At 36.9% G+C, this 26644-nt stretch overlaps 1 protein-coding gene across 1 annotated transcript; it reads left to right on the top strand.

Moving 5' to 3' along the window:
• The first annotated feature begins 7475 nt into the window (after positions 1-7475).
• nr2f5 (nuclear receptor subfamily 2, group F, member 5) lies at positions 7476-21211 on the top strand. The gene is made up of 4 exons (XM_081389839.1): positions 7476-8493; positions 16723-17003; positions 17189-17435; positions 19626-21211. The coding sequence occupies exons 1-4, from the start codon at positions 8127-8129 to the stop codon at positions 19940-19942; spliced, it is 1212 nt and encodes a 403-aa protein (XP_081245965.1). The 5' UTR covers positions 7476-8126; the 3' UTR covers positions 19943-21211.
• Positions 21212-26644: the final 5433 nt, after the last annotated feature.

Here is a 26644-nt window from a genome sequence, read left to right as displayed (position 1 = left end):
ATGAATTTTCCCTGAATCAAACCCATGACCTTGGCATTGCTAGTATACCATGTTGAGCAACAGTTATGCATTTGGAAGACACTTTATCCAAAGCAACTTACATTGCATTCAAGGTATACATTTGATGCATTCCCTGGGAACAGAACCCGTGACTTTGCCGTTGCTACCGCCATGTTTTGCATGTTGAGCTACAATAGATTTACATTTATGCATTCATCTTGCAATATACATTTGATGCATTCCACTTCATTCCTTTAGAACCAATTGCTAAATATAAATGCAAAATTATTGAATGATGATTACTGTAAGCTATATACTGAAGATGAATCACACTTCTAACTCTCTTCCACTTCAATCTTTGACTATAATAAGCTAGACCAACTGAGTTTGAACTTTTAATCTGCTCCACGATCAACAGTGTAATTTTTCAGGATTTCGCACACTCCCGCATATTTCCTGTTTTCGGGCTCTTTATCTGCTGCTGGACACAAAAAGGACACGAGCAAAAATGCTCCGCTAAAGATGTATTGATGCTACGTGTCAGCACTGTTCCACCCAGAGCAGATTTCCAACCTCCATGGGTGGGTAATGTGTGCTTTCCAGGCGGCCGCCATGTCGGAGAAAAACATCGAGAAAACACAAGGTTATCTGCAGATGTGACCCTCTATGTCACGCTCTCTCCGCTAGAGCCGCAGCACAGAGTCACAAGGACTTTCCCTCCAGCGGGCCTGCTTGAGTAATTTATTGCTCCATCGCATGACTGAAGTCCGGGGGTAAAAATGGCCATAAACATCACATTATGGCAGAGAGGTTGGTGGGGGTGTTCAGCAAATCTGCTACAGCCCAGTATTCTGCCTTGTTAAGCTCATTGGTCACAGTCTTCCAGCCTGATAATTTATAATCAAATATCTTTCTCCGGTGACGCGCTGCACATAAGCGCCAAGTTTTGTGTTTCAGTGAGAGGTAAAGTCCGAAAGTTCAAAACAAAGTGCAATGAATTTCCCACCATGCATTTTCTCAGCTCTCTCTGCAGACAGTGAATTCAGTTTCTCTAGACTCTCAATACTTTTATCTAGACTTTACAGAGGAGGCCAAGGCTAGATGCCACACTTTTTTTTTTACACCATTAAAACAACAAAACTACCAAAAAAGCTATTAAACATTCACCATTACAGTTCATTTATATGTATTCACAACAATTCTGCTACACAAAACAATTCATAAAGCAGCAAAATCGGAAATTTAAAAGAAATTTACAGAATTTATTATTCTTGGTTGATACTTTTGTTCATGTTAGTTCAACTAATATGATAACACTTTACAATAGAAATGTTGAGATTAACATTAACTAAGATTAATAAATGTTGCAGAAAAATTGTGCATTGGTACTTTAGTAATGTAGTTAACTAATGTTAACAAATGAAACCTTATTGTAAAGTGATACCACTAATATTGTTTCCACTTTTAATGTTAAAATGTATTAGTAAATATAAAACATTACCAAGATTACATAAGTGTTGTTCATTCAAAGATATTTTTTTTTTTTATAGAAACAGTATAAAACTTGACCTGACCTATGAACATATGAAAAATACCCTTGTCTTGAGAACAGTTTAACCTTTTTTTCTTTCTAGGAAATACAGGTTTCTTTTGAACCTGTATTTCTTTCTAGGCTATATATGACCTTTATTGTGTTATCTCGTTCACTCCAACAACTATTACAAAGGTAGTATTATCTATTGGAATGTTAGTTTGGAAGACAATCCCTCATTACTGAAACTGAGCACTTATGACAATCTCGCTGTGTGACAACTAGCCCCGGTCTCCCATCCACACAGTCCACACACACACTCTTTTATATCTCCATTATCTCTCTGTTCACTTTTGGTCGCTTTTTCCTTCTCTATAGGCATCTTTTTATGGAACTGACATTCCAGTCTAAAACAGAAGCTCTTGTTTAAGGAGTCACCCTCCTAACCAATCCCTTTTTTTTTTCATCTTCCTAGGTTTGAAGCCTGGGAGCAAAGGTCAAGACCCCCTCCAGCTTCAGAGGCATGTCAGGTCATGCTAGCCACATACTGTTGCTCTCCCCGTTTAGCCCAGAAAACTCCAACAAGAAATGTGTGAGTAGACAAGTGCCTGTTCTGGTGTTGCTAAATGAATTTTTTGAAAGACAGAACCAGTTTTTGCTCATTAAACCCAGAAATGAAGAACTAATAAACTTTCATTTTGTTGTCAAGACCTTCTTGAATGGAAATATAGTGTGGTATCATGCTTAAAGGAAAATAGCTCAAATATTTTGGTTTAAAAGGTGGAGGTTATGTCTTAGTAGATGTCGGTTGAGTCGGTACAATGCAGAAGGTTGTGCTTCAGGCGGGTGTCCGGGTCATGGGGGTCATCAGTGCCTTTGCCCGTATTTTGACTGTATCAGCACATGGCAAAAGCTTCATATTGCTTCCACTGTGAAAAATGAGACTTGGATGCATAAACAGGAAAAAAAATTAGGGAGACATGCAAGACTCCTCAGAATAGATAAACAAATAACCAAATAAATCTAGAGGACATTGGGGTGAGGGCAGGCAACCCCATAAGGGTCAGTACAGGAACAGATAAATCTCAGTTAAAGACGCCATGCTTCACAACGTCTAACCTCTTAATCAACTCTAATCGGACAGAGGAAGGAGGGCACTGTCCGAACAAAACGCAATATGAAGCACAAATGTAAAGGCACTCATCCAAAATTCCAATCTGTCCTTATAGATTGTCATATTGTAAATTGGCTGTTTTCATAGACAATACTTTCACATTTTTATAGACAAATGCCGATGTATGCTTAAAATATATGAACAGAAATCTTTATACACCACCGTTCAAAAGTTTGGGGTCAGTCATTTTTTTTTCTTCCTTTTTTTGAAAGAAATTAATACTTTTATTCATCAAGGATGTGTTAATTTGATAAAAAGTGATTGTAAATATTTATACTGTTAGAAAAGATTTCTATTTTGAATAAATGCCACTCTTTTTAACATTTTTTTTATACATCAATAAATCCTGAAAAAAGTATCGCAGGTTAGTAGGTATCTATCAAGTATCTATCTATCTATCTATCTATCTATCTATCTATCTATCTATCTATCTATCTATCTATCTATCTATCTATCTATCTATCTATCTATCTATCTATCTATCTATCTATCTATCGTTCTATCGTTCTATCTATCTATCTATCTATCTATCTATCTATCTATCTATCTATCTATCTATCTATCTATCGTTCTATCTATCGTTCTATCTATCGTTCTATCTATCGTTCTATCTATCTATCTATCTATCTATCTATCTATCTATCTATCTATCTATCTATCTATCTATCATCTAAATTTTAAGATTATGGTTGATACTTTCAAGTTTCAAAACATTTATTTTTGTCTTTGTTCCGAGGTTTAAATTGATCTATGAATAGGTGAATAGATGACAACTGATCATTCACTACTTCGGAAAGTGGACCTTCAGACCATATTTTGCTTCACACTCGGGTTACCCAAGTGATTGTTCATGGGTACATTTTTGGACTGGGCTGTCTTTCACGTCAGAAGCGGAGGCATTGAATCATGGGTCGCAAACTGTCAGAGCTTCAATAAATTAACCTGCAAACCAGTGGCCTTTGCATTTCCTAGGCCATGCTATGTGGTCATGTTTACTCCCTGACCTCAAACCGGGAGTCACTGTGCCAGTTGCTGCAGTCATCAGTCACCTCATACCAGTGCATTCATCTTCACAATCCATCAGAGCCAGAGATGCATCTAACACACAGATGATTGCATACAATATAGCTCCATTCAATACAAGAGATATCTGGTGGCACTTTTACAGATTCAGTATTGCTCAATAAATTTACTCTCCCCCATGTTGTCCCAAACCCATATGTTGTTACTTATTCACATTCAGATTCAAGTCATGTCAAGATCACGTCATTTTTAACTTTTGGTATGTTACTCATACAAAGCGATTTTTTTACCACTAAAGACACAGGTTGATTAAGTTGTATGGACTACGTTTGTGGTGTTTTATGTTCTTTTGGAGCTTGACAGAAACGATGTCCTTTATGGAAAAGAGCAGCATGATGATCCTTCAAAAGTCCTCCTTTTTTGTTCCACAGAAAAAAATAACAGTTTGAAACAACATGAGGGTTAGTTCTTTAACTGAACCTCTAATTTAATTGAAAGATATTAGAAAACCATTCATTTTTAAATGCAATCACTGTATAGAATTACACATAATCACCACCCCCACCGAATAACGCCCTTGGTCAGTATGCCACAGAATGATCTAATAGCCAGTCAAAAGGCTAATTGGGGGACAGGTAGGGTTACATGTGACAACAATTAAGCAAAGCTAAAGGCCAACTTTATGGCCTCTAGCGCTAGAAGTGCTGTGCTAAACAGGGACAACAATAACATTGAGCTTTTTTATTTGCATGCTGCTAACTTGGGGACCATATGTTTCGTGAGCATATCTAAATAATTCATTTTCTTTCATTTACATTTATTTACTATACGCTTCATATTTAAACATGTTTTAATTCATTGTAAATAATGCTGGCAGTGTTTTATTGCTATTGTTTTGCCAAGGCATCAACACAAAGATGAATGTTTACTTTGCATGTAATGTTGGACAGAGAGGGAGGGAGGCATAACTGTTTAAACTGGTTAATGGAATACTGCACTTACTCAATGGAGGAAACGTCCCACAGTGACTTTGGAAGATTTTGACGGAGGTGGGAAAATAGAAATGTTTCTCAATGCTATTGAGGTCGTCTTAGATATATTCAGTGTTGGGGAAAGTTATAATGTGCCACAATATTGCGTTACTTCCTAAAAATTGCATTACTTTGTTACTTTTTATGGAAAGTAATGCATTGCATAATGCGTATAACCTTTCAGCTGTGCTGCCATTCTGGACTTTAGAAGAATACGACACAGGAGAAGTTCAACACTCACTTAAGCAAAAAAAATAAAAAATTTAAACACCAATGTGTTGTTTATCTAAAGTAATGTTTGCTTATTTTTACAGCTGAACATGGATCATCGAAGGTCAGCAGCAAAGACATTGGTTAATAAAGTGAGATTAAATACATATTGTGTTATTTTACATATTTAATTATTGCAGGTTTGCATAATATTCTGAGTTTGCATTTCATTGTTTTTATTCATTTTGAGGAATACTGAATACTGAAAGTTTTTGTGCAAGTGAGATGAGTAAATGCCTGCTCACATTTAGTCTTGAACAGGGGTGTCCAAACTCGGTCCTGGAGGGCCACTGTCCTGCAGAGTTCAGCTCCAACTCGCCTCAACACTCGTTTATAGTGTACCTAAGACCTTAAATTATCTGCTTCAGGTGTGTTTATTTGGGGTTGAAGCTGAATCTGCAGGATAGTGGCCTTTCAGGAGCAGGATTGGACACCCCTGTGCTATAACTACAATAACCATAACCATACCAACACCTCTGCACTTACTCACGACTTCTCTCAACATGGGGACAGAAGAGCTGTCAGCCAATAAATGGGAAAACAAAGTAACTTGCGTTACTTATTTGAAAAAATAACTTGGATACTGTATTTTGATGTAAATGTAAAAGTAATGCGTTACTTTAGTTACTTGAAAAAGTAATCTGATTACTTAGCTTTTGTTACTTGTAATGCATTAACCAACAATGGACATATTAAAACAATATATCTGGCTAACAAAGCAGTCTTATTTGGTACTTATTGCATTGTGATTACTTTAAACATTTCCATTACCTCTATTTGACCTCTATTTGCTTATCCAAATCATGTCCACTGTATTAGGAATGTGTACTATTTAACAGAGTTACAGTTAAATGTTTTTCCTAGCTACTTATACTCTTAAAAAGAAAGGTTATTTATTGGCATCTATGGTTCCATGAAGAACCTTTAAAATCCATGAAACCTTTCCATTGCACAAAATATTTTTTTTTATATTATTAAAATGTTCTTCACACTAAGAAAAAAAAAAAGGTTGTTTTAAGAACTGGACGTTTCTTTGGGGAACCCGAAATGGTTCTTCTATGACATCACTGTGGAGGTTCTCTTTTGGAACCTTATTTGTAAGAGTGTATGAGTTTCCTCATAAATATAATTTCCATGATATGACAAAGTGCTGGCAAAAAGAAGAGCATTTAAACTTCTCTGGCTGAAAATAGTTGGATTCATTACAAACACTAATAAAAAGGTTGTACGTTGTAAAAAGCAAATGCTGTGTTTTAATTAAGCAGTAAAGTCAAGCCAAACTTTATTTATAGAGCACATTTAACCACAGCTGATCCGAAGTGCATTACAATAAGGAGGAATTACAGATTCCTAAAATAATTCTACAATAAATCCAGTCCACATTTACTACATGATTTTACACAATCTAATTTTTAAGACAATCCTAATTTATTCTTGTTGAAGTAACGCTGAATCATTTACAACAGATGCACATTTTAAGTGCATATAAACAAGGCTTAAAATAGTAAATTATGGCATCAGTTAGTTCAATGTCTTTAACGTTTACACTTCCTCACAGCTTTTTGCCTAATGGTAAAACCCAGTGCATGTCACTGTAATTTACACTGTGGCCTTTGTGCTTTAACAGATTCCCAATATGCTCATTACAGACTAAACTAACAGAAGTGAAGTCTCCTGCGAGGAGCCTTTGTCAAATGGTGTAAACTCCAACACCTCAACGACACGCTTATAAAAACAAGGTAGCTAACAAATAATCCCATCATTTTTTTTCTCTCTTGTTAGACATCAATGTACAATTATTTTTGCTCATTTATTTGCTTATTTAGCATTATATATTTCTGTTTTATGCACTGAAATTAAAAGTGCACAAAGCAAACATGTATTGGATTGAATTAAAATCTGAAATCTGTAACACACAGAAAACGATACTTGTTTTCTAACAATATTTTTGGGTATGAACTGTTCTGATGAAAGTAATTGTGCAAATGTGCATGGTTTTTGAAAACATCAAAACACAGTTTCTGCACATAGGCCTATCGAAATGAATCGTTTAATCAAAACAAAATTATTAGATAACAGATTAAAACTGAGGAATTCTCTAGGGAACAATTTTTTTTTTTGCCACTTTCAGTTTTGTCCCAGCAAATAATGATAATGAAAAATAATCAGTGTTAATGTCTTTTTGTCAAGATCTCTTGAGTTTCTCTCTGCTTGAGATTGTTAAACAATTGACATTAATTGTGCAAGAGCAGCGCCTTTGTCCAATTGGACAAAGACTTTTTTTCTAGCACCTCCACTGACCAGTTGAGGAGCTTAGCGTATCCAAGCCCCGCCCCATGTGAAGGCGTCATACACTAATATGGTCACTATGTCCTTATATGCAATGTGGTGGGCGGAGCTTCAGGAACCACGGCTGTTTAGTGTCACTTTCACCGAATTCTTAACTACGCTTCTCAGAGATGAATCGGACAGCTGGCGGGTGAAACGCAGTGAATCTCTTCTTCTAAACAACCTACAAGTCTTGACGGATTATTTAGGGACTTTCCTGGTACAAAGAATTGTGTCATATGGAAAGAACTCATAGCGTTTATTCATTTTCATTTTATTTACACGTTTTTTCACAATAATATTCCGCATGCTGTCTTGTTCAGACGAAGATTACGACTAGGTATGGTGTCAGTATGAGTATTGGAAAACGCGTTCTTTTATAGTTTCCGTTAAATACCTAATAATAATAAGTTTCACAATCTCACATTAAACTTCACACGTGGGATTTCGAGAAGATCGTGAAGTTTCAAACACGGATGGTCCTCTCGTGACGCGACGTACGCGCTCGGACATTCTCGCGCAAAACTGACCGTATTCGGAGCGACTGAAACTTGAACATGGTTTGGGGATTTCTCACGCAATAATTATGTCACCGTCTCGTTTACTTTGTAAATATTCCAAGAACTGTTGTGAGTAGAGAAGTAAAGTTTTCGTCGTAGAAAGATCTCTGAGGTGGGAAGCGCCGCGCGCCTCGTCTAGATCTCCTCCTCCCCGCTTGAAAGGAGTCGCATTGTATCGGTCGTTACCACAGAAAGTGTTGCGGGATAGCATGGCAATGGTAGTAAATCAGTGGCAAGAGAACATTTCGACTGATCCCGGGTCCCAGCTGCAAATGTGCAGTCAGGAGCCCGGCGGGACACCGGGAACTCCCTCAGGTTCAACCCCGGGCAACGACGCGCTCTCCGGGGACAAAATTCCCAATGTGGACTGCATGGTGTGCGGGGACAAGTCCAGCGGCAAACACTACGGCCAGTTTACGTGCGAGGGGTGCAAGAGCTTCTTCAAGCGCTCGGTGAGACGGAACCTGAGTTACACCTGCCGGGGGAACCGCGACTGTCCCATTGACCAGCACCATCGGAACCAGTGCCAGTATTGCCGGCTGAAGAAGTGCTTGAAAGTGGGAATGAGGAGAGAGGGTAAGATCTCACAGTGTTTAACTGCTGCGTGCAATTGACAAATACACATTTAAAAGCTGTAGTAAGACAAACCTGATCAGTAATGTGAAATGATTCAAATGCTACAGTTGAAACTGGGAGACGTTACAAAAAATGGTATCAAACCAATCCATTGTAGGCTACTTCGAAATAATGGTTATAGTGGTTCTTATGTTCAGCTCTTCTAATCAAGACCATTTTGGTTGTAGGGTTCTTGAGTTGTTGAAATGGTTCTTTGGTGATTCTTGATTACAGGTTCTTCCAATCAGTTTTGTTATATGGGTTAATTAAGCACCAGTGGTTTTCCAAAGACAAAAAAAAAAAAACAACCATCATATTAGATATTTTGGTTCTAATTGGAAATGTTATTGTAATCATAAAAAAATGTATTGTTACTATTGTAAAATTATATAGACTAAATCATAGAGATGTATTAAACAGAATAGGCTATTTCTTTCTTAAACATATAGTCTGAGGTGACAGATATCATGTTACCAGAGTTTTTTGGTTTAACTTTGATATTTTTGGGGAACATTTTTTTATAAGTGACCCCTTTTTTTACATGCGCTGTAATTTTCTTTACGGTAGAATTCCTACTAGAATTGAAAAATATTTTAAAGTTTAAATGGAATTGCTGCTTGTGAAATCAAATTGGTGATGACTTCATTGCACCTTTTCAACTTACTACTGAGGAAGACATTTAATTTGAAACTCTGAAATCTGATCAAAACTCACTAAAATCTTGCAGAAATTACACATAAGTTCTAAGTTCCTCAAATAACTTTTTATTCTACAGTAAATATCTACTGTTGCTTTAAGAACCCCAAAAAACATAGTATAATCTGAATAACCTGCAATGTAACACCAAAAACTTTTTTAATCTCCAAAGAACAAAGTAGCAGCTCAAGAAAAGGATCTTCATAAGAATGATGAATATAAGTGTAGAATTTAGTAGTAATGGATGGATGTTTAAAAGCTCACTGCAGCACCAATTTAATTAAATTATATATTTAATAATATGTTTGTTTGAAAATATAATTCAGACTAATCTTGACTATTTGGTTGTTTAATTGTGCAAATAACATTCAACTGCAAGAGAAAAAATATATTTTTTTTACAACAAATTTCCTTGTTTGTGGATTAAGATGAGACATTTGGAGTCTAAATAGTAATTTGTGGCATGATCAGTTTGCAAAGTCAGGTGTAATTCAAATGTAGTTTAAAATAATGTTTATATATATATATATAATTGTGGTGGATAAGTCGTCTACTCTCTCTGCAGATTATTGTGAAAACTCAGCAGAGATCCTAATTCGTTTTGGGTTTATGAAAATCACTGCAGGGAAAATTCATCTAGTCATGTTTCCAGAGTTCAGACTGAAAGAACATTCAGTCTCCTGATTCTCTTGTCTGTTGACCTTTGATGTGAAAATGAGCTATCTGTGTATAAGAAGACAGTCTCAATGAGAAAAATGGCCCAGAATTATTCTGTAGCCTGTTATAATATTGCATTTCTGTCAAAGTAGACACTAACCATCTCTAACACCTCAACTCAGTCATTATTGTATTGGCTCTTTCATGGATTTTCCAATCATTCTGTTGAGTTTTCTAACGCATAGAGGATATTTGTCACAAAGGAAAGTTGTCAAAATACCCAGTGGTTTTGCTTGTTGGTTTCAACATTGGTTGAAGTATTTGTATAATGCATTAATAATAATTTATTGTTTTATTGTCTCTCATAATTGTTTTACTTTTTAATGTTAATGAACTGATAGCAGATTCCACAGTGACAACTTACCCCCTAGAGTGTGATGAATCTATTTGAAACTAAAACATGAAAGCATTGAAATCATTCGAGTGACAATGCCTTTGTGTAGCTGTGAAAACATCAGCCGCCTCAACAGTTAAAACATGTTAAGACATTGGTTTGTTTGACCTGCCTGCATGCATTCACTTATCAATAATGTGCTTTCTTTTTCTTCACTCTTTAGGCCCGTTAGGTTGCACTCAAAAATTTCTAGTAGTAGAAAAACTGAAATAGTATTTTCTTGTACTCTAATAATCTTTGGTTTATTTACAACTTTGAAAGCTACTTTATACAGTGTGTGTTGCATTTGTACAGACAAAATAGATGTAGACAGGAACACATGCAGCCTCGCTGCTTCTTTTCATTCATAAATTATATCTCCTCTGAATTATGCAATTCAGTCACTCGTGAAGAGAAGCACCTTGTACTGAGCCATTACAGATATTCGGCATTCATAACACAATTTGAGCCAAACAAACAAAACACTTGGCTCAGATACTTTGGTCCTTGTTCATGAGATTTATGATTAACATTCACACATTACAGATTCCATTCCAGATCTTTAAGGCGCTCAGTTTTTGTTAAATACGTATGTAGATAAATGAATAAACTATATCAATATGATATATTCATGATTTGTGATACAACTTCCACTTTAGTGTCGCCTCTTGGGTTCTCAACATTGTATTTTACATGAAACTTCAAAAAACGTCTTTTAGCAGTTCAGACTGTTACTCACAGAACCGGCTTTTCTTCTATTGGTTGAATCCTGCTAATAATTTGTCTCTCAGAAATTCACTAAGTTCATATGAGTGTGATATAGACAGCACAGGACTTGAGCTCTTAGAATATGTTCACACTTTGTATGTTTGGTTTGATTAAAACAAACCCTGGTGCGATTGCTCTGTTAGTGCGGTTCATTTGAATAAGTGTGAACGCTGCCATCCGAACTGGTGCACCAAACAAGCAGAACGAGACACAGAAAAGATGGGTCTCGTCCGCTTCCAAACGAACTCTGCTGCGGTTCGACTGAAATATGAACTCAACACGAACCAAAGACATGTAAACAAACCAAAAAACGGGACATGACTTAAGATGCGACCCTAAAAAGGACAGAAAGCTCAAGCACATAGTCACAATGTTTCCCATCACAGTTCGGTACAGCATCAGAACCGTGTCTCCTCGCAGCAGATCTTTGTTTGTGTGTGACGGAGGGATTCCTGGCGCTGTTTTGACTCCTTTACACATTTTAAGTTCTTCACGAGTTTCAGCTGGTCAAAATACCATCATATGTCGGCTATGCACATACAACGAGTGCATTTAGCTCAGCACACAGCATTGTTTTGTTACGTTCCATTGCAAAATATATATTATAAAAGCTGACCAATCAGGTTGTGAACATATCCACTTGAGATTCTGTGATAAAATGTGTCAGGACTAAGTTTATTGTACAAGTGTGAGCTACAAGTGTGAACACATCCTAAGATACAGTACCTCCCTGCACTACTTGATTCAAGAAAGATAGTATTAATGCATAGCGAGGTTAACAGATTATATATGTATTAGGAATTGGAATAAAGGTGGAGTTGGGAAACAAGAAGAAAGAATTGTAATAGGATTGAGGTAAGCAGATGCTTATATATCCTTGGAATATGATAAAGGATTAGATGAACAAGCCAGACTGAACTTATGTTTAGACATTTTTAATCATCATTCTTCAAAAAAAGTAAATCAGATAATGCCTTTGATAGATCATTAGCCTTGAAACTCTTGAACTTTTGTATAACTAATGCTTGTTATGGATGAGGTCATACGCATTTCGGTCTAAGGTCCTTTGTGTTCCGCAGCTCTCAGAAATCCCACTCTCTCCTCCTACGAGTTCATCACATGCGTTTAGTAATGAATGGGGCAGAATCACGCTGCTGTTTCCACTGAGACCCTCACATACACATGTACTTTTTAGTGGAGATTTCAAACAACAGAACGTGACCTTCTTCTCTAATGAAAAACTAGATGGTTTTGCAGCCTGATTACACATGAGATAACCTTCTGGGGATGTTCTGTAGAAACTTCGAAAAACCCAGAAGTGCATCAATTTTGGTGTGAAACATCTGTCATCATTATTTACCCACCTTCAGGTTGTTCCAAACCCATTTCTTGTAACACAAGGGGAAATTTGCGAGCGTAAATGTGAATAACAGAATCCTTTTACCTTGCACCAACACATTAATCTGAAGAACCTGTAATGTAGCAACTCAAGACCTGACGGATTCAGCCAGCGCGTTCAGAGACGATCTTCCTCCTAGCACTCTTCATCTTCGATCGCTCTACCTGTTTTTACACCTTACGGCTGCTCTTGACATGATGACTGACATTCCAGCCTGACAAAGGGCGCCTCTGATTGAAAGAAAGCAGCTTGATTGCCTTGTCAGTTCCACAGGCTTCTGCAAGTACGTGCATCTGCTGGAATGTTCCTTGTGCGAGGCCGTGACCTTTGTCAAAACTAGAAAACGGCCACTGACTTAAGAAAGTCTGACATTCACATGCAAAAGGCTCACAGACTTACACTGAGTGAGGAATTTGAGCGACATATTCGAATATAACCTTTCATGTAGTGTGTAATATAGTTGTTTGTGAAAAAAGTTTTGAAGATCAGAGTGCATGACAAATAAATTTATCGTCTCCTACTAAAAGAAAGAATCGAGTCTGAACTACAGAAACGAGTCGTCAGCATTTCCAGTCTTTCTGTTACGTAGGTTTCAATCAAAATTGCATTATACCAGCCTATGGTCTTCATTGGCTGCCCGTAAACAATGTTTACTTTGATCCGCCCTCAAACACTGTAGTTGTCGCTGAGGCCTGGAAGAGTTTGGTTTGTGTTGATGACATGTCGAGAAGATGCGGTTTTCTGCACTGCAAATCCATTTTAAATGCTCTTCTAAATGAGGACTCGTGCTGGAATTGATATGGTAAAACTGACGCCATTGTCATTGTTCGTATCACTGTGTATCTATCAAGCACCGATGCATCCAGTGCTGAAATTCAGATATGGTAATGGACATTTCGTTTCTGACACACGGTGTAAGTGGTCGACCAATAACAATAAACTGAGCCATCTGACCAATCAGAGCACAGTAGGCTCTCAGAAAGGAGGGGTTTAGAGAGAGAGAATCATTTAATGAACTGCAATGTATATTATGAGAAAATTAAAGTGTTTTTTGACCTTGGATGCATGTTAACCTGTTGTAGGAGTCCTCCAAAACAAAATTAGGAACTTTTAAAATAGCATAATAGGGGTACTTTAAAATAAAACTAATAAAACTGACAAAAACACGACACAATTACAAAAACTTAACTAAAATTAAAATGAAATATAATAAATAATAAAAACGATTATAGACACTAAAATAACACTTGTAAGCAGCCACCTAGTAACCAATTTCATGCAGAATAGCCTGAGATGTGAAAATGTCACATTGTAAGAGGATTGGATGTTGGCAGCATGCATGCAGATGTACAGTAGTTAACAGTGCATGTCCGCCATGTGCTGCCGTTGCCGAGCGTCTCAGGAAACGTGCTGAAACTGTGACTTCATCCCATGACCTGCTGTAAGTCACTCGCTTCCCATGTGCAGGGTGAAATATAGGTCAATGGAAAGTAAACATTAATAATAGACAGGATCATAGCAAAGTCCAAATGTGACGGCTCTCTGTGGGGTTTGGGTAAATATCACCCTGCCACCTGGTCGATTGGCTAATCCTGCTGTTCAACCCATTTGAACAGGTGACCTCCGCCAGAGGAGACTCTGATTTGCCGTGTAACATAATGCTTTATGATTCTTCAAATACAGCAGTGTCAAAAAGTCTGAGAGGCCTATATATATATATATATATATATATATATATTTTTTTTTTTTTTTTTTTTTTTATGGATTTCGAGTTTTAGGGTTTTGAAAAACTGTAAAACAAGGAAATGTTTTGATGCTTAAGATTTTGCATCATATCCAACTCAAAAAACGGAGGCATAACAAAAATATTTATTCTATTGTTCTGCTGATAATCAGTGTTGTTATGAACTAAAACTATATATCAATTTTTTTTCATTGCTTGAAATAAAGCTGAAATGAAATTAAATAAAAATATTAGATTAAAAACTCAAACTTAATGAAACATGAAAATATAAAAATAAAAGCTAATTCAAAATATTAATAAACATTATAATAATATATGAATAATAGTAAAATTACACTGCTGATAACATTACTGAAATGTAAGTTTAAGAATGCTGTAAAATTCAGACTGTTCAGATTCACTTTCATATTCTGTCACATCATGCGCCTCTGTTTTATTTGTTCAAGTGTGACTTGCTCCTAATTCAAAATGATTCAGGCAATGGATTTGCACACCTGAGTGACGTTAAATGTTTGTGCAGAAATGTGGTCAAACACCTCAATGTCACACATTTATGCTCAGCAAATATCGTGCACCTGCCCCCACCCTCCTCGTCTTATGGCATGCCGGAGCTCCATCACAACCAGTTTCAGGAGAGAACGCAAACGAGGAACTGGAAAGTCCAGCTTTGTTAACTTTTGACCTCTGAGTGTAAGTGGTGTGTTAATTCCATGACACACGTGAAGCATGTTCACGATGTAGATTTTTCAGAGCCTCATAAGAATGCAGTTCAACTGTGGCTCTGACTAAATAATGCTGCTAGAGGGCCTGAGTTTGCTCTTAATAAAAAAAAAAATAGTTTTCCTGTTTTATGCAGAGAGAAATAATGTGAGAAAAGGGTCCATTTTAAATTCCCAAACCTCCAAAATCTGCTGTCCTTGATTTGTTTGTCCTGTCCCCAAACTCAAAGTTCTTATATCAAACTCAGTCTGGCTGCTCAAACAAGCTGATTGCAATTTTGTTTGGTGCAAATAGTGGTGTAGAAATGACCCACCTCACCTTTAATTTAACACGCCAGTGTTTGGCTTTTATCTGAACTGGAATTGATAAAGAAATTGTAATTCTCCTTCAGATACTATGTTTACACTACAGTTTAAAATTCTGTGGTCAGAAAGACATTAATATGTTTATTTAGCAAGGATGCATTAAATTGATCAAAAGTGACTAAAGACATTTATATTTTTTATAAAAAATCGATTTCAAATAAATGCTTTTCTTTTGAACTTTCTATTCATCATAGAATCCTGAAAGAAATCATGGTATTATGGTTTCCACAAAAATATTGAATAAGACTGATAATAATAAGAAATGTTTCTTGAGCAGCAATTCAGCATATTTAAAATATATTAAAACAGAAATAATAATTCACAATATTACTGTTTTTACAGTATTGTTGATCAAATAAATGCAGCCTCGGTGAGGATAAGAGACTTCTTTCAAAAACATAAATAAAATCTTACCTACCCCAAATTTTGACCTGTTTCTCCACTTTCTCTTCCTTCCTTCCTAAAGGAAACTCTGATTGTATTTCATATCATAATGAGACCATTGTTTGCTACTGTTCCTTCCTTTTATGTCTATTGTGATATATATATATATATATATATATATATATATATATATATATATATATATATATATATATATATATATATACACACACATACATTATATATATATACATTATATATATATATATATATATATATATATACACATATACATATACACACACTAAATAACTAATAACAATTATAATTTTACATATATGCTATGACCCCTTTAAAGCATTTCAAAATATATCAGAAAAATATATATACTACTCAAATTATGATAACAGAACTACAATGATACATCCAGGTCCAGATCTGTAATTTATGAGAAACAACTAAGATAAAGTTGATACTTATATGAAACTATTATGTCTAAGAAACATAAAGCAATAACATTTTCCTCTGGGGTTTTGTCACTCTCTCTCTCTCTCTCTCTCTCTCTCTCTCTCTCTCTCTCTCTCTCTCTCTCTCTCTCTCTCCCTCTCTTTCATTCGGTGTTCATTTCATGCTTCCTCTGGTTTATAGTAAATGGAGTTATTGGCCAGACAGCAGGATAGTTAAACAGGTGTTTCCCAAATGGGCAGTGAGCTGCACCGTTGCAGGAATGGCCTCTGTTTTGCCCTTCGCCTCTGGCTGAACCATTTGTTTGAGGAAGTGTGAAAAACCTAATTTCACCCATAGTGTTCACTCACTCATTACTCACTGATGTATAGCAAAGGGGTCGGCATCTCTCTGATGGGTTTCACAGATGCAATGACTTCATTCACTTAGACATTAGAAAGCAGAAGGAGACTTGGCTTGATCTATTCTGGTGAATGGATCTGGTTGTGTTTGCAAGTAAACACATTAATATCCACTTCTAATGGCTCTTTTATTATGCTTTTTATTTTCACTTCCTTAGCTGTCCAAAGGGGTCGTATGTCCAACTCGCAGTCCAGTCCAGGACAGTATCTGAGCAACGGGAGTGACCCATACAACGGGCAGCCGTACCTTTCGGGCTTCATCTCTCTGCTTCTACGGGCCGAGCCGTACCCCACCTCACGCTATGGAGCCCAGTGTATGCAATCCAACAACCTAATGGGCATCGAGAACATCTGTGAATTGGCCGCCCGTTTGCTCTTCAGTGCCGTGGAGTGGGCGAAGAACATCCCTTTCTTTCCTGACCTACAGCTCATGGACCAGGTAAAGCAATTTTGTCAGGACTCTCTTAGCATATTCAAGCTTGGTTCATATATACAAGTTGAAATCACGTTCCGGGGGGCTGGACTGGTTTATTGCTATAACAATGGTGAGAGCAATGTAATAAAAGCAATGTTCAATTTAAAATGTAATCAAATAATTAATAATTGTATTATATTTTTGTGTAGGTGGCGCTCTTACGCATGTCGTGGAGTGAGCTGTTTGTTCTGAATGCTGCTCAGTGCTCTATGCCGCTGCACGTCGCGCCCCTGCTGGCCGCTGCCGGTCTACACGCCTCTCCCATGTCAGCCGAGCGGGTGGTGGCCTTCATGGACCACATACGTGTCTTCCAAGAGCAGGTGGAGAAACTAAAAGCCCTTCAGGTAGACACGGCCGAGTACTCCTGCCTGAAGTCCATCGTACTCTTCACCTCTGGTAAGAATAACTTACCTTTAGACTAGTTGGTTTGATTAGTATTTACTACATGTCAATTATGAGTCCATTTTAGGAGCACAGAGTTAACCTCAATAATACCATTTAAAATGACAACATCTAGGCTGTTTTGTTGATCTTTTTATGTCTAGTTGTCAGTATTGACTATTTGGAGGTTTTTCGTGAGGCTTTAAATTGTGTTTGTTGGTAAATTAATGAATAAATAGAAAAGTTACCTGGTTATATATAAAGTGTTACACTCAAAACATTAAAAACAAAAAAGTGCAAAACACCGATCGCTTTGGCACAGAGCTTCAGATTCGGAGATGTCTTGCCTACTGGCTTAGATTATTTCTGATTCCCTGCTCTACCTGTCAGAAATCCTTTTCCTGCCCAGACCTACACTTTTCCAAATGGATGGCTGAACCCTCCGCTCTCGATTCTTTTTTTTTTTAATCACTCAATCCTTCATGCTTCCATCTATTATTGAAACCAGGCAAGTAGGCCCCCGCCCCAACTCAACTTCCACCAACATGGCTGAATTATGCATGCTGAGTTGTGGAAAGAAGGATTCGCTTCAGTCTGGCTGTGACCTACATAACCTCTGTAGCCCAGGGCATCAATGTGATCCATCCTGCAATTCCAGCCAAAGCCCCCTCCACCCCCTGCCGAGACCTGCCGGCATGAGCTAACAGGGACAGACAAACTCTTGTGGCCCGTAACCTCAGCCCAAACCTCCTATCACCTCACATTGCTCGACAGGCCTCTAATGTCAGCCAGTCGCCCCGATTGCCCGACGCGGTGCGGTGGCAGCTCCCAGCGTGTGTTCACACTGTGAAACACAAAGAGAGAGGGGGATGCTTTTGCCATGTAACGCCAGCGTAAGGGGGACTGGCGCAGAAGCACGCAAGGCTTGTCAGCACTGACATTACGCCAGGGACTGACACATCAGTGCCCCCCTTACAAAACGCTGCCTACAGTAACTATAGATGTCTTTATCTGGACTCATGGGACACAGACAGAAGTGGCGGTTGTGTCCAGCTCAGCGGGTATCCTCGCCCGCATAGAAATATGAAGCAATTAATCTTTTGTTATCAGAACTGAAGCTCAGCAGGATCAAGTGTACACGTACACCAATGATGGTTAGCATAACAGAGAGAAAGGCAAAGGAGGTCATTGGTTAAAACCCTACAATTTTACACACTTGAGTATTTCAGCTGTGTCTTTTTCAGTAAGCACCCACAATCCAGTTTAAGCAGGAGCAGTGGCGTTACTTTGTTTTAAAAAGTGTTTAAAAAAACTCAATGATAAATCATAAAACAGATGTATGTACAATAACATTACGATGTCCAACAATCGATTTAAATAGTACAGTGATTGGGTTTAATTAGTCGTTTAATGAGGCCTATTATATGTTGATCCGACTATTTTAAGCGTGTATTTAAATGGTCCAGGGGCAGAACTTTCGCTCAGCGTGTCAGAGGTTCTCGGTTCTAATCCGCACTCATATATATTTTTTTTTTTTTCTCGATTATGTTTTTCAGTGGTTGTATATCAGACATGGACACGTTTGTGTGCATTTTGTTTTGTAATTTAACCAGAACGAATAGAGAGTCTCTCCACAACGGATTGAAGCGCGTGTCCGAGTGAAGACTGTGCGCGAGCCACAAACAAACACAGTATCCGATCGCGCCACTGATCGCAGCGGCAACGGGCACTTTGATCACTTGATTTCAAAAACAACACATTTCAGCGCTAGATCGCCTCTTATTTGACAAACAAACGAAATTAATGCTCTGGTAGTTAACCGGAGATATTTTGTTTATTTGTATTGGTACATTCGTGCCGCGAGATGTTTCAAAAGTGGTGGGGACAATATCGACCTTAGCAAAAAGTGGTGGGGACATGTCCCACCCGCAAATTACGCCTATGAGCAGGAGTTAATGCACTTACCGCTGTGCTTCCTTTAAATAAGGATGGGTGGGTGGATGGATGGACAGAATGCATTACCTGTGTTGAATTTATTTGAATTGCAATTTTGAAAATTTCTCTTCCTGTCATTTCAATTCAAATTCCAGTTCACCTTCTTGTAGGGTGTGGCCAATTCATTTCAATGAAACAACTGCAAAAGAAACACACACTGAAAGTACAGTATTCCTTAATTTTCCCATCTGCTTTTACTTTCTACTTTAGATGCCATGGGTCTGTCTGATGTAGCTCATGTGGAGAGCATCCAGGAGAAGTCCCAGTGTGCTCTTGAAGAGTACGTGCGAAACCAATACCCCAATCAACCCAACCGATTCGGCCGCCTGTTGTTACGGCTACCCTCCCTGCGCATAGTTTCTTCTCCTGTTATCGAACAGCTGTTCTTTGTGCGGCTGGTTGGTAAAACACCCATCGAGACCCTGCTGCGGGACATGCTGCTTTCCGGCTCCAGCTACAACTGGCCTTACATGCCCGTCCAGAGAGACCGGCCCATCTCAATCCATTACAACGAGAACGGGCCCTGATCCCGCCCTCATAATCCATATCACACCCCCACCTCCATGGGGTCATGGCCGATACAGGGAATCTGTCAGCAAGCCACGCCCCTTTCTGCCACATCATCACCGCTCACTTATCTGAAGCACCAGCCGTTTGTTCCGTCAATGGGAATGGACCACAGCGTTCAAACAGACACCGAACTGTTTCCCACAGAGGTTTTCTATGAACAAGGACTGTTTGGCCCAAAGTGCAGTGTCCATTCCTGATTTTGACTCAACCAGAAGCCATTAAAGCTGATGCCAAAACTTTACCAGAAAAGCTATTAACTGTAGAGGGACCTTGGAAACTACACCACTTGTATTAACGGGAGAGTCAAGATTCTGTCCGTATGTGTGTGGTGAAGTAAAAACTGAAACTAAGATCCCAGCAGCTGAATATGGGGTGGTGGAAGTTTGTATTCCATCCCCAGTAAAACCGAGAGAAAGGTGTGACTCTTGCAGGACTCATTGGAGAGAAAGCCATTGCCAAAGTAGGACCGGCATCTGAACTCTCGGGAGTATTTTGTGGAACCGATGACTGAGGTGAAATTTCGTTTGTCTAGTTGATTTTTGCATTTAGGTCTCTGATGAAGTGGAAGGACTTGAAAGAGGCACTTGAAACCAGCCAGATAACCCTCACTTTCCGTGCTTTTCTCAGCTACATCCAAATATTCAGCACATCCAGACAGAATGTTGCCGTATCGAGCACATGCGTCTTGTTAAATACAGGTGTATTTAAAATCTCCTGTAGCATCAAGAAAAACACTAGGGTAAAATAAGGTATTCTGAAACATTAGGGAATGTCAAGAAAGCTCTGATGTGTCCAACCCAACCAAGTCTATGCTAACTTTACCATATTCTAGTGTCATTTAGTCTCATTTGATCATGGAGAGTGTTGAGGTGACAGGCAACCACACAAAATGACACCGATTACCCTAATTCACTCGATAAACTCAAGACCTCAATTATGCCAATAGTCTGCCTTTGATGACCAGGTATTTTGTGTAGCATACTGTTGGTTTCATCAAGTTTTTTGTTACTTTCTCACTCGTCTGAATATGTTTAAACCCCGCTGTCACATTTTTTTTTAACATGGCACTACAGCTTTTAAGGCAGCATTTGGATATAAAAGCCATTGGGACCTTTGAAAGCAGGACCTGTTGTATTAGTTCACAGAATATTTCTATCAAAGTATGTTTTTCTGTATTTTAGGTTTGGAGAAATGAATCAATGAAATAAAATCTGTCATTCACAGAATTGCTGCTGTTGGCATTTTGTTCCTGTTTTTTTTTTTTTCTTTTATTCTGGTTTGGGCCATAACCTTTTAAACCACTCCTTTATAGATTTGCTGTAGGCATGTGTTTTGAGCCATTTTTGCAAGTATAAATGGATTTGAACCCAAAATGCAGATGTATCTGGCTGACTAAAATAGGTTTTCATCATGATGTTCCCACCACCATAATGGATGGTAAGGACTATTTTACCAGGATGTTTGGTTGTAACAGCTCAAATAGGTCAACTTTAATCTGATCAAATCACAAAATGTTTCAGGTTTTCCCATGACTTCTATGCCATCGTAATGCATTACTTTATGTTGGTCATTCTTTTTGGTGGATTTTTCAAAAATGCTAAAATATTTACTTATTTTGAAGTGTTTGATTCTTTATGTCATTTTCCCCATTTCAGTCAAAGCTTATATGCAAAATGTTCTTCAGCTTTTTATTTGTTTTTATGTTTTTCCCAAAATGTTCTTCAGCTAATTTCTCTGTCTCATTTCACTATAGTTCCCTATGATGTGAATCTTTGTATCTAAATAATGAATTCAGGCACAAGAGCCTTGATCTATTAACATGGGGACACTGGTGATTTCATTTTCAGTAAGTGAATATAGTGAGCAGCTGTGTGTTGTTTGTTTGTTTTTTTCAATGGTGCATTATGGGAATTTATAGGGCGTGATTGAAACTAACGCCATTGCGATCTTTTAAGATCACTGAATACGTTAAATCAATTTAGTTTGGGGGCAATACATATGAACTAAATAATTTAAAGATTATTTATATTATATAATTATATTGTAAATAAAGATTTAATTCATTATATTATGTAACTATATTATATAATTTTTAAGGCAACTAAACACCTGTTTTTAAGATGATAGAATATACTTTTAAAAAAATTTTTTTTTCATACAATTCTTTTAGAAAATATTCAGTAATGCATAATGTTTAGAGCTCTGTTGGCAGGGTTATAAGTCATGCTTGTGGCCTCCCGACCCCTTCCAGCATTAGAGCAGCTAGTATGAAAATGACTTGTACCTTCATTTCATACCTGTCACTCCAGCTCAACAGTGACCTCCTCACCTCTACATCATGCAATATGACCTCACTGTGAATATAAAATATATTTGCAGCTCCATGTGCCCCGGGGGGTAAAATAAATGTCTGAATGTAGATGCATGTTGGTTTTTATCATCTCATACATATTTCAAGCAACTATAAGGATTCTTAATGTATTTTACATCTACGGATTGATAAAAATTCTGTTTCAATTTTACCTTTGTTTAGACCGTGACATGTGTTAATAGGCATGTGATGTCTCAGATTGTGGTTTAAATGACAAATCTGAAGTCATGCCCCATAAATCATTCAGACGTGGCAGTGATTGTTCCAAACTCTACTATAGCAAACAAATGGGGTGCTGTTGAGAAGTGCTTGAGTCACACACGTTTAACCTCTAACTGATGTGACAATCTCAATTTAACAAGAGTCCTGGATGAACTATAGCAATACACATATCGAATGTTAAGAATGAAGTCGCCCGCAGCTATAGTGCTTAAACTTGAACATTGACCACAAGGGCAAACGGTCTGACTCTGGGAGGTTTGGCCAGCCAAATCAATAGTTGAGACGTCAAAATGAATTGAGGTCAGTCTTTGTGCATATGAGGTCTCTCATTTTTGGCTCACTGTCAGGAAGGCAGCTGCTGAAGCGGAGCTCCTGCCCTGTGGCTGTTTTAGGGAGCACACAAAGCCATACTGGAGAAATTTGGGACAACTGCTTATCAGGAGTGCTGAAATCAAAACCCCATTTACTTAGGAGTTTTTCATTTGAAAATGAAATCAATTTAGTTTTCCAAAGCACCCTTCCTGGAAGCAATCCCAATCCCATAAAACTAATGACTGTGACTAAAAGAAATTCTTCCAGCACAGTCACTGGGACCAAAACTTCCTCAGCATTTTAACAACGTCGTCTACCCTTTCTGTAGCTGTTATAAATCCTTAAAGAGGGCCTGACGAGGATATATGGCAATGGCATCAATATTGATGTGGGAGAAAGTCCCTCCAAAAACCCAGTTAAGCCACAGGGCATCAATATTAATGGCGTTGCATTGCCTCCCTTCTGCCCCAGGGCAACTCTCAAATAGTGATTACCAAAGTGCAAGAGTTTCATTATTACACACCCTAAATAAAGATAAGTATAATCTTCTATTTAGAGACTTGTAAATCTCCCTCCGAACTTGAAATTTTTAGATTCTCAAATGGGGATACAAGAGTGGTCTATGTTTCTCATTCTCTTATTTTTGTAATATGGGAATTATTCAAAACTATGAAAGCCTATATTATAGATTTTTTATTAGGCTGTGAGAACTAGGTAGCTCTTAAAGGAACAGTTCATCCAAAAATTCACAGACAAGGCTTAAGTCTAGTCCCAGGCTAAAATGCATGTTTGAACTGTCTTAACTGACAGGAACTTGCAGTGACATATCTTAAAATATGTCAGTGCCATCTGAAGATGCACACCAATAATGTCTTTCTAAGGCACATTTTAAAAAAGTTACTAATTTAACTAAAGCTTAATCCTGGTTTAATCTAAATCCCTGTCTGTGAATTATCAGTTCATATCAGTGATTTGACATCAATGATGTCTGTTCTTCACACAGCTATTGCATGGCTTTATAAGACTTAATTTACATTTCTTAACTTCTTATTATGTGTTCCACAGAAGAAAGAAATTCATACGAGTTTGGAACGACATGAGAGTAAGTGAATGACTTCTCGTTTTTGGTTGAATGCTATATGTTTTAAGGTTATTGATGTGCCATAAAATACAAAATAGTCTGCATATTTTTTATATATACCAGTAAGATTTTAGAAAGAAATATCTTATGCTCACCAAGACTACATTTATTTGATCAAAAATACAGTAATATCATGAAATATTATTACAAATTAAAATATCTGCTTCTTGTTTGAATATATTTTCAAATGTGATTTATTCCTGTGATGCAAAGCTGAATTTTCAGCATCATTACTCCAGTCTTCAGTGTCACATGATCCTTCAGAAATCATTCTAATATGCTAATCTGGTGCTCAAGAAACATTTCTTATTTATATTATTAGTATTAATGTTGAAAAGAGTTTAGCTGTTTAATATGTTTGTGGATTTTATTTTCAGGATTCTTTGATGAATAAGAACATTTATTCACTGAAAATAAAAAATAGAGTTTTTTAAAAGGCACCATTTTCTGTTCATCCATTAGCTCAGTTGTTTATTTCTCTAGTTCACGAGGGCTCTATGAGTCACGTACTGAAATGATGCCCAGTGACACACATTGCGTTAAAAGTTCACTGATTCTAGACAATTCTATAAGAGTGGACAGAGCGATTAAAGCGTCCCGGATTCACAGGATTTTTCTTGGCTGCATGTTTGCAGGCGAATTTCCCCGGGGGTTTCTTCTTCCTGTTTCATTATGATTTCCATACTCCACATTAATGATATCATACTCTCACTGTTGCCGACCCCTCTGCTGGAGCACAGATATGATTACACTGATGCAGTTTCTGGGTCAGTAAGTTAAATATTTCAGATGGTTTATTTTTAGGCACGTCTGTTTCCACTTTGTGCGTGCTCTCCCCCTGTTTTGCTTCCCCTCAGTCTCTCTCTCCACCCCTCCTTTCTGGCTGTCTTGGCTTTGGGCAGCATTTGACCTAGAAAGTCATCCTCACATGGCCTAAAGGCCTGTCAATGTTACCCAGAATCGGTGTGTGCCATTAGCAGAAAGCTGAGTGGTGTAGTGAAGTTATAAGCATTTTCATCTTAGTCCAAAAGTCCTCATTTCTGCATTAAAATGCTTCTTTTTGTCTTTTTTAATACGTTTTTTTTTATTACATAACACATTATTCGCATAATTTAAATAAAGGAATTGAACTGAAAAATTCATGAATTTCATTATTTATTAATATTTGACGTGTCCCCTTTTTGCTTTGATGACAGCAGCACTCGAGTTGACATGAACAAAAGCTGATGATCCGTGTACAAAGCGTTAACATGACCACACATATTTTCTTATTTTTTATTAGTAACATAAAAACATTGCATAAAATGTGATGCAATAGGTGATTCTCTACAGAAAAATGTTTTGTTATGCTGGTATCCCGCTAGCAATCACTATGTTAAGTGGTCTAAATGTATACTTATTTATCATCTGTGGAAGGCATACCATAAAATGCTTCTGGTCTGTGGGCGGTCATGTGTTTTGGAGGAGGCGTGGCTTTGGACAGCGATTTGCAGGGAGGGTGGGATCGTATGCTTTCAATGCTAGCAGGCTAAAGTTAGCATTTCCCAGATCACCTTTTGCACCTTTAATATTATACATTAATTATACATTAATACATTTAAATTATGTATGTTACAGAAATTAGCTAAATTATTATTCAATTTTATATTTAATTATTATACTAGTAATACTAAAAGGCAACTGGTTTCATTGTATTAAATTTATATAAAATAAAGTATCTAAATTATTATTGAATTTCATATTAAATAATAAATATCGTAAATATAAATAACATTTTTATTATTATTTTCAAATAAATTAAATAAAGTATTTTAAAATAGTCATTTAGTTTTACTATATACTAATTAAAATAAATACTAATATTAGTTCCTTTGTTTCAAATTTATATTAAATAGATAATATAAATTATTATTAAATTTAGGTTTAGTAAATTAAACAATTTAATAATAAATTAGTTTTTATTTTTAAATAAATGTAGTGCTAATAGTAAAACCAATTAATAAAAATACTAATAGCCTACTGGTTTCCTTGTTTTAAATTTAGATTAACAATTATCAAAATTATTATTACATTTTATAATAATTATTTTTATTTCTTATTTATTTTATGCCAGAATGTTTTAATACTAAATCTAAACATAATCTACTTAAACATAATAATAATAATAATAATAATAATAATAATAATAATACTAATTTAGTACTACTAGTAATACTAACTAATATAACTAGTGGCCAACTAGTTTCTTTTGTTTGAAATATCATTGAATAATTCTATTTTAAATAAATGGATCTAAATATCTGTAATCCTTATTTTATGTCAAAATATTTCTTTGTTTTACATTTTTCAAAATCATACATTTTTCTACTTAAATTAGGTTTTGAATCAGATTTAAATGGCAGGCAATGTAAAGAACTTAGTAAATGATGGTTGTTTTACTTAACCTTTGCTGAGTTTTGCATGCACAGATTGTGTACAGACTTGTACTCCACTGACAAACTGTATATGCCCTTTGCAGAGCTGCACATTGATTCCTGATCTCTGTATGAACTCCTCTGCAGTGACACCAGCACTGATAGATCTACTACATTAGATCACAGTCAAATTCTATCG

This window comes from Scardinius erythrophthalmus, assembly GCF_964197995.2.
Source record: "Scardinius erythrophthalmus genome assembly, chromosome: 16".
Lineage (NCBI taxonomy): Eukaryota > Metazoa > Chordata > Actinopteri > Cypriniformes > Leuciscidae > Scardinius > Scardinius erythrophthalmus.
Note: the sequence above shows the minus strand (reverse complement) of the source record. Positions and strands in the feature narration are given on the sequence as shown.

What these genes read in the sequence shown, in the direction of transcription:
- nr2f5 (XM_081389839.1), top strand. Translation starts at nt 8,127, where the DNA reads ATGGCAATGGTAGTAAATCAGTGGCAAGAGAACATTTCGACTGATCCC. An exon ending in AGTGGGAATGAGGAGAGAGG is followed by an intron (nt 8,494 to 16,722) that starts GTAAGATCTCAC and finishes TCACTTCCTTAG; the next exon opens with CTGTCCAAAGGGGTCGTATG. An exon ending in CATCGTACTCTTCACCTCTG is followed by an intron (nt 17,436 to 19,625) that starts GTAAGAATAACT and finishes TTTCTACTTTAG; the next exon opens with ATGCCATGGGTCTGTCTGAT.